Source organism: Eimeria maxima, genomic scaffold, assembly GCF_000499605.1.
Source record: "Eimeria maxima Weybridge genomic scaffold, Emw_scaff1077, whole genome shotgun sequence".
Lineage (NCBI taxonomy): Eukaryota > Apicomplexa > Conoidasida > Eucoccidiorida > Eimeriidae > Eimeria > Eimeria maxima.
In genome coordinates, this window is record NW_013564111.1 from 1 (window position 1) to 11,526 (window position 11,526).

General features: G+C 31.7%; 1 protein-coding gene across 1 annotated transcript; it reads right to left on the reverse strand.

The window, feature by feature from the left end:
* Window positions 1-7,561: 7,561 nt before the first annotated feature.
* EMWEY_00048260 (hypothetical protein, conserved) lies at window positions 7,562-10,794 on the reverse strand (the record flags this gene model as incomplete). The annotated part of the gene is made up of 3 exons (XM_013479345.1): window positions 7,562-8,956; window positions 9,074-9,189; window positions 9,306-10,794. The coding sequence occupies 3 exons, from the start codon at window positions 10,792-10,794 to the stop codon at window positions 7,562-7,564; spliced, it is 3,000 nt and encodes a 999-aa protein (XP_013334799.1).
* Between the last annotated feature and the right edge of the window lie 732 nt (window positions 10,795-11,526).

Sequence of the window (11,526 nt, forward strand, 5' to 3'; positions counted from 1 at the left end):
TATATATATATATATATTTATGTATGATGCCTATATATACATAAATATATATTGTTATGATGATCTTTTTGTATATTTATTTATTAATAAATATATTTATTTATTAATAAATAATAAATATTGTAAAAAAGAAGAAAAAATGAATTGTTTAATTGTATTGATAACGACGATCTTCTTCTCCTTATTCTCTCCTAGAAAGCAGAAAAAAGAAAAAAAAAGAGGAAAAAAATGACGATCTCCGTGGCAAAAAAAGAATAAAATAGTTATTTTTTATTCATAAAAAGATAAAAACATATAAATTATGAAAAAAAAAAGAAGAATATCCTCTTCTTTGTGTATATATATATATTTATATATATACATATATATACACTTATATATACAACTCCGCCGGTAGGAAAGTACCACTTATATGTGAGCGAAAGGAAAGCTATAAGGTAAATGATGAAGATATTCTCTTTATTTATAAATAAATAATTAATAAAATGATTAATAATTAAAAATAAAATAAGAAAAGAGACGATGTTGAGACATATAATATACTTATTGCTTTCTGCACCTGTCTCTGTATATATATAAATAAAGAAAAAGTATGATGAATTGACTCGCTCACGGTTATATATCTTCCTTATTCGTCTTCATGCATTAATTACGACCTTCCTCCATGGAAAAATAAATAGTATTTATTTATTATTCTTTTTTTATATAGCACTCTATATAAATAAGAAGATAAAAGGAAAAAAATGACGCTTTCTTATACTCGTATATTCAGGAACCGCACCCATTCATCTTTTGCGGTGTATGCACACCACATAAGGAAAAAAAAAACATGAAATTAACGCTTCCCTCTATATTTTCTTATTTTTTGTTATTTTTTTAATATAAAATGTATTTTTTATTGTTTAATACTATTAAATGCAAGATATTTATACCCTAATTACCCTAATTCTTCTTCTTCTTCCCCCCAAGATTCCTTACCCGATCCATCCGTCGATCACCTGAGTCCAACATACCATGCTCCTATCCTGTTTATTTATAATATTATATATTATTTTTATATAAAAAATAAATAAAATATTCATAATATTTATTATTTTTAAGTAAATTAATACCTCGTCTTGTCTAAATGCCTCTTATAATCAGTTTATATAGAGCGTAATAAGTCTCATTGTAGCGCCCGGGACGGCGGACCGCACTACTTCGAGCCGAACCACGTGCTCTACTTCTAGCCCTCGACGAGCCCCTTGCTGTCTGAGTCCAATTACCCGTTTAGTCCCAAACAAGTTGGCGTTATACGGTCACCAAGGGAGGCACCCAGCAACCAGAACAGGACTAGCTGGAAAGAATACACTTCTGTTACCGTGGTACCTCCATTGGTGACGGGAAGAAAGCAAGAAGAGAGAAAACAATACTTCCCTAAGAACAGCTTGAGCCAATGCAGGACTGACGTGGTCCTCCATACCTGGCGCGTGTCTGGTTAGCTGTAGGGTTATATGGGTATTGTTTTTTCTACAATAGATTCATGATTTTCCTTCCTTATATATAGTGTATAATACATTTTTATGAATATATAACTACTAAATGTATTAATTAATAAATAAGAAGGTAATGCTTACTATACACCTGTACTACTACTATATCATAGAGGGCAGGGAGGGTACTACTGACCAACGGGTACCAACCTAAGAGTACCCCTTCCCTGCCCCCTCTGCTTATAGCTATAGTAGTACTAACTCCCTTCTACTAATAATTTATACCAAATACTAATTAAGAATTACCTTTGCCCCTGTTACACCTATATACAACCATTATATTATTCATAGCATAAACACAGCCAACAACAGAGACGGGCAACAAAAAGAATTGCTAATACTTGTAAGAAAACAAGTAAACCCTAAACCCTAAACCCTAAACCCTAAACTCTATTTATTCAGTCTTAAACAAGGGTGTCTTATAAACATCTAAAATAATGCATAAGAAGTCTATCCTTAACAACCATAACAACAGAGAAAGGTGACAAAAAGAATTGCTAAGGAAATATTCACTATTAGCTAAACCCTAAACCCTAAACCCTAAACCCTAAACCCTAGATATTTAGCCTTTATTAGGGAATAACTGCACTGTGTAGCGCCTAGGTTTATCCTTTTTTTTGTATAAGTAATTAAGTGCTGCTGCTGCTGCTATAATTGCTGCGTATAGATAAAATATATAAAAAGCAGCAAACAGCTAAATATACTACTAGTATATTTATATAAGATTATTTATCTCCTCTTTTTATATAAATTAATTAATTAATTACCCTAAACCCTAAACCCTAAACCCTTATTTATTATTGCTATATATATATTGTTATATTTACCTAATTTATATTTACTCAGCTAAAAATAAAGAGATATACATGCAAGGAATTGTACTCATGCAATAGGTATACATTATGCATGCATGCATGCATTATGCATGCATGCAAAGTATTAATAGAGGGAAAGAAGATTAAAGATAAAGGAAAGAAGAGTCTACTACACAGTAAAAGATAATCAAAGTTTAATTAATTAATTTAATTAATTAATTAATTAATTAATTAATTAATTAATTAAATTAATTAATTAAATTAATTAATGGTTATAAGAATGCTGCATATAAATAAAGTCAGCATTTATTAAACCAATAAAAACAAAATTAAAAAATAACACATAAAAAGCACAAACATTTATTTATTTATATATTTATATATTTATTTATATATTTATTCCCTCTGCTGCTGCTGCTACTGCAGCAGCAGCAGCAGCAGCAGCAACAACAACAACAACAGCAACAACAACAACAACTACTACTACTGCTGCTTAAGCTGCTGCTGTTTGATTTCGTATAAAGATACAAGTAAGCAACAACAGCTACTCCTGCTGTTGCTGTTGTATCTCCTCCGTGTTACTGCTCCCCTTCCTCTTTTTCTTCCTCTTCCTCTTCCTCGTACTGCTGGTGCTGTTGTTGCTGGTGCTATTGCTGCAGTAGTTACTCTGTCTCTGTTTGCGGTGCTTGAGTACCACCACCAAAGAACCATCCCCATAGAGCCTTAGCTGTATCTTTTGCTGCACCTAAGAAGCCAACCTGAGTAATTAGATCAGAGAAAAGATTAATTGCCTTATCTCCCTCTAATAAAAGATGAATAAGACGCCATAAAGAAAACTCTAAAAAAATAGATAGACGACCTAGAGAATCTAATTGTATTATATTTAATATATAATGAGCTAAATCATCCCTTTTATCATGCAAATAATCAGCAATTATATCTATAATTATATTTATATTTATACATAATAATTCACCTATTAAATAATTCTTAAATAATATATTTATTATATTTAATAATTCATTTATATTATTATATATTATTTTTATTATTTTTTCTTGAGTTTTTTTTTCTTGTAATAATTCCTCAAGGTGTATAGACACCCCATATATTAAACCACGAATTAATATATCTATACCTATATAATTATTATTTTTATTTCTTTTTTTTATATCATTCTCTATCTTATAAGATTCAGGTAATATATTATAATGTATATTTCTTGCTAATAATATTAATTGTATTTTTATTAAGGATTCAGGTAATATATTATTTATATTTATTATATTAGGTAATATTATACTATTTAATATATTTATGCATACTTTTTCTGCTGTATCCTTAACAGATCCAATTACATTCTTTTTTACTCTTAATACACCAGCTATATTATAAAATATATTAGGTAATAATATAGGTATATATATACTTATTAATCGAGGTATATCCCCTAATAACATTAATACTAATAACTTTGCTATACCTAATGTACCTCTTCCTTGTTGCTGTTGTTGTTGTTTCTTCCCTATAATTGAGGAAGAAGAAGAAGAAGAAGAAGCAGAGGAGGGAGAAGAAGAAGAAAAATAAGAAAAAGAAGAAAAAGAAGGAGAATAAGGAGAATTAATCTGTATAAGGGATTTATTATGATCATTTATTGTAGATCTACGTAATGTTGTAGATAATAATTTTATTTCTTTTCTTTCTTCTTTTTCTTCCTCTTTTTCTTTATTTATATTTATTCCTTCTTCTTGTTCTTCTTGTTCTTCTTCTTCTTGTTCTTCTTGTTCTTCTTTATTTATATATTTATTATTATATTCCTCTTCTTGTTCTTGTTCTTGTTCTTGTTCTTCTTTATTACTATTTATCTCCATCATCATATAAGGACTTTGTGTTTCTTCTTGCTGCTGTTGTTGCTGCTGTCCTCCTCCTCCTGCTGCTCCTTCTTCTTCTGCAACTGTTTCTGCTTCTTCTTCTGCTGCTGCTGTTGCTGCTGGATTTGTTGGTGTATTTAATCCTTGTAATCTTTGTTTAATAATTAATTGCTGTTTTATTTGCATTTGTTGCTCAGTAACAGAAGATTTATTTATAAATGTTAATTCTTTTGCTGTATTTAATATAATTTTTATAATATAATCAATAAAAAGAGTAATATTATTTATTAATTTTTTTTGCCATAAATATAATTTAGGTCTTAATTTATATATTCTATCTATAATTAAATTAAATATATTTATTAATTCTTTCTTTATTTTCTTATAAGAAGAAGAAGTACTACTATATAATTCTTCTTCTCCTCCTCCTCCTTCTTCCTCTTCTTCCTCTTCTTCTCCTCTTTCTTTTTTCTCCCTTCTTCTTCTTCTTCTTTCTTCTTCTTCTTCTTCTTCTTCCTCCTCTCCTGCTCCTCCTCCAACTCCAATTCTTACTCCTTTTCTTGCTCCTTCTTCCTCTATTTCTTCATCTATATTTTCTTTAGGGAAATAAGAAGAAATATAACGAATAATACCAACTTTTAATGAGCTAGCGGGGTGTATCTGCAGCTCCTTAGATGTATATATTTTTTTTATAGATAAAATAGATATAATAGGCATATTCATAGAAAAACGACCAAGTTGTATTCTTATTATATGTGCTTGTATAATACGCATTAATATATTTATTAAGGGTATAGGTGGTCCTCCTTTATTACTATAATTATTATTATGTATTAATTTGCATATATTTTTTTCTTCTTTTATTACTTGTATATCTAACATATAATCAACAAAATTACACATAGTTATATATACATCATTAGCTGCATCTAGTAATTCTTGTTCTGTTTGTTTTGTTGCTTCTTCTTCTTTTGCTGCTATTGCTGCTGTATCTCCTTTTGCTGCTATTATTGTTGCAATTTCTGCTGCTCTTTGTTCTTGTTTATCTACTAATTGTATACTTGCTTGATGTATTGTTGCTGCTAATGTATTACCAGGTATAGGGAAGATCATAGGATGTAATTGATTAAGGAATTGTTTCTGTAATATAGATGACCATTGGTCCTTTATAGCACTTGTATCTAATTGATTATACATATAATTAATAAAAAAATTCTTTAATAAAGAATAATTTCTTGTATATTTATTACATTCACATCTTTCTTTTATTGGTTCCTCTGCCTCTCTTAATTGTTGACAAAAATTAGGGGAAGAAAAAGGTATACGTGCTAATATTATTTTCTTTATTGTATCTAATTCTTTACATAATTTATTTAATATTATATCTTTTTTATCTAATATTTCTTTTGTACATTGTTGTGTATATATAGATTTACATATAGGATAATGTGTTATATTATTAGGTATATTCTCTATATCTATACCTATATTCATTAATCTTAAGGTAATTGCATCTATTATTTCCCTATATATTATTATATCCTCGTTATTTATACCTAATATATTTATTGAGGAATTCTCTGAATTTGCAGGAATCATACGACAAGCTAAATGGTATATTCTTGTTAATGTTGCATGCGCGTATTCTTTTGTAGGTTTTTCTTTCTTATATTTATTTACTAATGTTATCCAACTCTCTATATTACTAAATCTTTTTATTTCTCTTTTTAATACTCCTTTTGTATCCGTCATCTGTAATTGAGATATAAATGCAGATATTGTTGCTCCTTCTTGTATAATTAAGGAAAAATCTCTTATATTCTTAGGTAATCTAAAGAATTCCTCTATTATATCCTCATTACCTGGATAATATTCTATACATATATTCATTATTCGCCACCATAAAGATAATATACGTTTATCTGTATGACTTATGTATCCTCTTCTTCTTATTCTTGGTCTTATATCATGTAATGTTGTATCTATTACTTTTATTAATGTAGGTATACGTATTATAGATACAGGAAGAGGAGAGAATAATTCCTCTATTTTCTTCCTTAATTGATCTAATATACAAGGAGGCATCCAATAACCACTTTCTTCCTTACTTGCTAAAACAGACAAAGGAGTAAATGAAGGAAATGCCGTCATTGATACAGATACGTCTGCCTAAGCATAGTACACACACATACATCCAGCAGTGCAGCACCAACAGTATATAAATATAAATATATATATATATATATATAATAACAATATTATATTATATAAATATACAACAAGAAATAAAAAAATATATAATAGGAAACAATAATACAGTACGTAAACTGTAACAAACCAACAACAGCAACAACACAGCAACAACAACAGCAAACAACAAGATCATCATCATCATCACCAACAAGAACAAGAACAAGAACAAGAACAAGAACAAGAACAAGAATAAGAACAAGAACAGGAACAAGAACAAGAACAGGAACAGGAACAAGAACAAGAACAAGAACGGGAACAAGAACAAGAACAAGAACAAGAACAACAAACACCAACACCAACAGAAACACCAACACCAACAGAAACACCAACAGCAACAGCAACACCAACAACAACAGCAAGAACAAGAACAAGAACAAGAACAAGAACAAGAACAAGAACAAGCACAAGAACAACAACAACAACAGGAGGAGGAGTAGGAGGAGGAGGAGATGGAGAAGGAGGAGGAGGAGGATGAGTAGACACTGACCTCTAGTCTACCATATAATTCTTGAAAAGACCAAAGAGCGATGAATGAATTCCAAGTTGTATGTTGTAATGCTTGTCTATGATTAGATGTTAATAATGTTGTTGCTGCATGCGGAGGAGGAAGATGTAACAAAAGTATACGAAAATTTTTATCTTTTTTTATATATTTATTTAATAAATTTATTATTGTATTCGTAGATAAAGGAGATGAAAAAAATATATCTTCCTCTTCTCTTTTTTCTCCTTCTTTTCCTCCTTTTTCTTCTCTCTTCTCTTCCCTCATAGACATTATATAACCTAAGCCGGTCTTAAATGCTATAAAACTTTCCTCAAATGTTATAGGAACCTGCAAGAAAAAAAAGAAGAAAAAAAAGAGCAAAAAGGAGAAAAAATATATATTTATCCTTCTTATATACACACAATTATATATGCATGCATGCATATGCTTATACATGTAGATATATATTTGTATATCTAAAAGTATACAACATTATATACAATATATTTATATTATTAAATAAAACACATACATAATATATACATATATTATATGTATATATATGTATATATATATGTATATATATGTATATATATGTATATATATTTATATTACCTGTTCTAATGCACTTTCTGTTCTTTCTTGTCCAGTAACTTGAGAGAAAGAATCTGCAGCTAATAATTCACTAACAGCATCTCTTCTTTGTATAAGTTGTGTAAGAACAAGAAGAGTAATGTATACATGGTTCCACATAACAGAAGGATGAGGACAATAAGATCCAGCCCCAGCCCCATTGCATGCATTAAGTATACTATAATCTATAGGAAATAATTGGAAACCTGCATGCATAGCTAATGGATTACTCCTAACCATCTTTGTAGCAAAAGGAAGAGGAACAGGACCATCATATACCTTAACACGTAATGCATATAGAGAGCGTAGATGAATACTACGTACAGGTAGCTGTAGATCCTTATACAGCATCTCTGCCATACCCTCAATAGCAGCAAATCTCTCCTTTTCTTCCTCTAAGGAAGAAAAAGGAGAAGAATTACTATTAGATAAACGTACAAGTACTTCGTATCCTGCAGATCGTAAACTGCTACTCAGGGTAGCAGGAGTAACTTCCTCATTAGGGTTTTGTGCTTCTTTTAGTACATCTAACATAACAAGATGTAAATATTTCATGATTTGTATCTTATAATCACTACGAACATCCATTCCTGCTTCTTCTTCTTGTATTGCTTGTCTATATTTATTCAATAATATAGATATTGATGCTTGTAATGTACTTATTATCTGTACATTATGTGTTCTTGTTGCTGTATGTTTATATTCCTCTAAATCCTCTAAATCCCCTATAGCAATTTTTGCTGAGGAAGAAGGCCGATCTATCCTCCAATACTTGAATAAGAAAGGAGAAACCATTCTTTTTCTTGCTATTGTCTTACCTAGTTGTAACTTAGGTTCTTGAAAGAATAAAGATCCCCACATACCGTATTTCTTCTCACATTCCTCTAGTCTTGTTCTATCTATACACATTGCCTCTAAATCTTCTCCGGATAATGTGCTTCCTGTACCGGGTGTAGACACTGCATGCAGCTGATTTACCCATGCAGTGTATGCATTGGCTAGATTCTCCACGAATTCCTCTTTCTGTTGACCAAGAGCATCAATAAGTTGCGCATATTTTGGCTGCATTAATAAGGCATTAATACGTAAACTCCATGATGGATCTGTTGCTGTTCTTGATACCTTGAAGAAATTCAACTTAAGGGAGTATTGCTCTCTTTGTGCTCTCTTCTCTGCCTGATTCTGCAAGAGGGCGGATGCACCAAATAACGATCTTTCCCTACGAAATGATCCAGCTAATACACTACGAGAAGAAACAAAGATAAATATTAACCAACGTAAAGAAGGATATACTAATGTACCCGAGTTTGCAGACTCTGAATCCATTACCCGGGTCATTGTACGAACCGTCAATCTTCCTAGTCGTGCCTGCAGCAAAAAGAAGAAAACAAAGAGAAATGGTGATATAAAACATAAGTAATTAATTATTCAAGAAAAATAAGGACAAGGATAACAAGGACAACATTATAATATCTTTATTCGTACCTCTTTTCTGTCCCTCGTTGGCAATTCACTACTCGGCTGATTCATAGCCCGCACACGGATTGTTATTGTTTGCAGTTTTGCTCGTTCTACCCACCAAAGTGCCAATTCTTCTTTATCTGCAGAAAGAAAGGATTAATCTTAACATTTATAACATGAGTGGCAAGTCTAAACCCTAAACCCTAAACCCTAAACCCTAAATATTTGAATGAATGGTGTGTATAAATTGACGTACCTTCGGTGCGAATATATTCAACTCTTCGTAGACAGCCAGCGGCGCCACCAATTGCCTTTCCTGTAATCCATGCTGCAACTTTTCTGATTGTACCCTTAAGATCAGTAGTCGATCTACATGGTGCATGCAACTGAATAGGTATTTGTGCAATTTCTTTTTGATGGGCAAAATGGTCAAAACTGAATGTACGATGAGCAGCAGTTTCCTTAGGAATGACGGTAAGCTGCATAGGACCTGAGTTATGTTGGGGGCTACCCATAACAAGATGGAAATCAATAGAGAACCAATAAGGTTGTGTATAATATTCATAATCAAGAAGAAGAGGAAATAACGATCTTGTCTTAAATGTATCTGCATTCTTCTGCAATTCGCTTACTCTTTTTATACCACGAAATACAGAATTCAAGTTGGATAAAGGTGTTGTTATTCTTTGTTCTTCTGTGTTTATATATTCCTTTATAGTATCATTAATTGTATGAACAAAATCTACTTGTGCAAATGATTGTGTCATTAAAGGTTTCTGTTTTGTATCCAATACACATAACAGCTTCCTCTCTCCCTCAATAGTGTATATCTTTATTTTTCCTCTTCCTCTTTCTCTATTAGGTTCCTCCATGAAAGAAAATCGTAATAAAGGTTTCCTGAATAAACGTTTGAGTAATTTTCTTGCATCAGGGTCTTCTTCTGTTATCCGTTCAACAAAGAAAGAAAGTCTTATCTTATTACCGCATATAACTACCTGTAACACAAGGTTCCCTATTAAGCCATAAGTAGCTGCCTGTACAGTTGAATAGAATTGCATGCGGTAATCTTTTGTTTCTAATTTCCACTCTTTTCCCCATAAAGTAAACATAGATATATCTGCAACATTCTCAAAGGGAGCAAGGGCTGTATTATATATAATTTTCTCCATAGGGGAACCACCAAGAGGTGTACCCTCCGTCATTCGTGGATTCAATACACTTAGGACTTGGTCGCTAAATGCCGTCAGGAATGCCTCATAAACATATTTCTGCCCCTCTGTATCCAATACACGAGATTTCTCAAGGTAATACTTCACCAACTCTGCATGCACTGTACGCGGGCGGGCAAGAGCACGACTTGGTAGTTCTTTTGCTCCTACTGCAAGTAAGGTATTAGATAAATCCGCAGCAAATTCAGATAATGCCTGAGTTAATGGCTCAACTACTACCCTCAAGGCATTTTCTACCATCATAGGTACATGTAGTCGCACATTCTGCTGAGTATAAGAGGCAATAGAAGAGAGAGAGGTCGCGAAATTCAAGTTCTGCAAGTTGATGTTGACACCTGTCCAACGAACAATATTATCATTTAATGAATTAGGATCAAGATATTCATTAAGAACAACATTAAGTACAGCATCCTCAATATCTGCTGCAAATCCTAATAGTGTACGACTTAATATTCTTGGTATATTTGCATTAGCAAATATATGTTCAACAAGACTGCGGGTAGCTTGGGACTCCATTATACCCAATACAGCAGGAAGAACATTCGTTAGTACTGTATAATCTAAATTAAAATAACAATTAGCAAGAACAGCTGCAGATATTAACATGGATCCAATTCTTCTTGAATCTTCTTTCCCATCTTTAGGACCTAACTTCCCTATCCAGTAACGTAGAGCATATGGTGTCACCCAGCCAACCGTCTTGCGCACCAAACCACGAATTAATAAAGCAATTATACTACTACGAGCAATTCGGCGAAATAAAAAGGCACTAAGTTTTCTTGATTTCAACTCGGACACCAAAAGTGCAGAAATCGGCGGCGCTGTTAGCTCTGTACAGACAGCACAACATTGGCAAAAAAAAAAAGCACCAATATAGAGTATACGCAATTAATAATGTAAAGAAGGAACTAGTAATTACGATATATTTATTCTTTTTATGGCTTATTAACGAACCTCTTGATACTTTCAGCAGAAATATGTCCTGCCTCCACTCAGCAAATGATTTTGCCTGACGGATTGAACGAAGAGTAACTCCGCTATTTCCTGCAACAAATATTCCTTTTTCTCTTAAATACCCAACAATTAAATCTGCAAGAATTGGCAAGAATACAGCAAACAAAGAAGAAGAGGATAAAATAGGATCAGAAACAGCCTTTAGCTGTCTTGTTGTATTCTATAGATAATATGTATATATATATGTATGTGTTGTATGCCTCTTGATGCCCAATTCCTTATATACAGATAGTA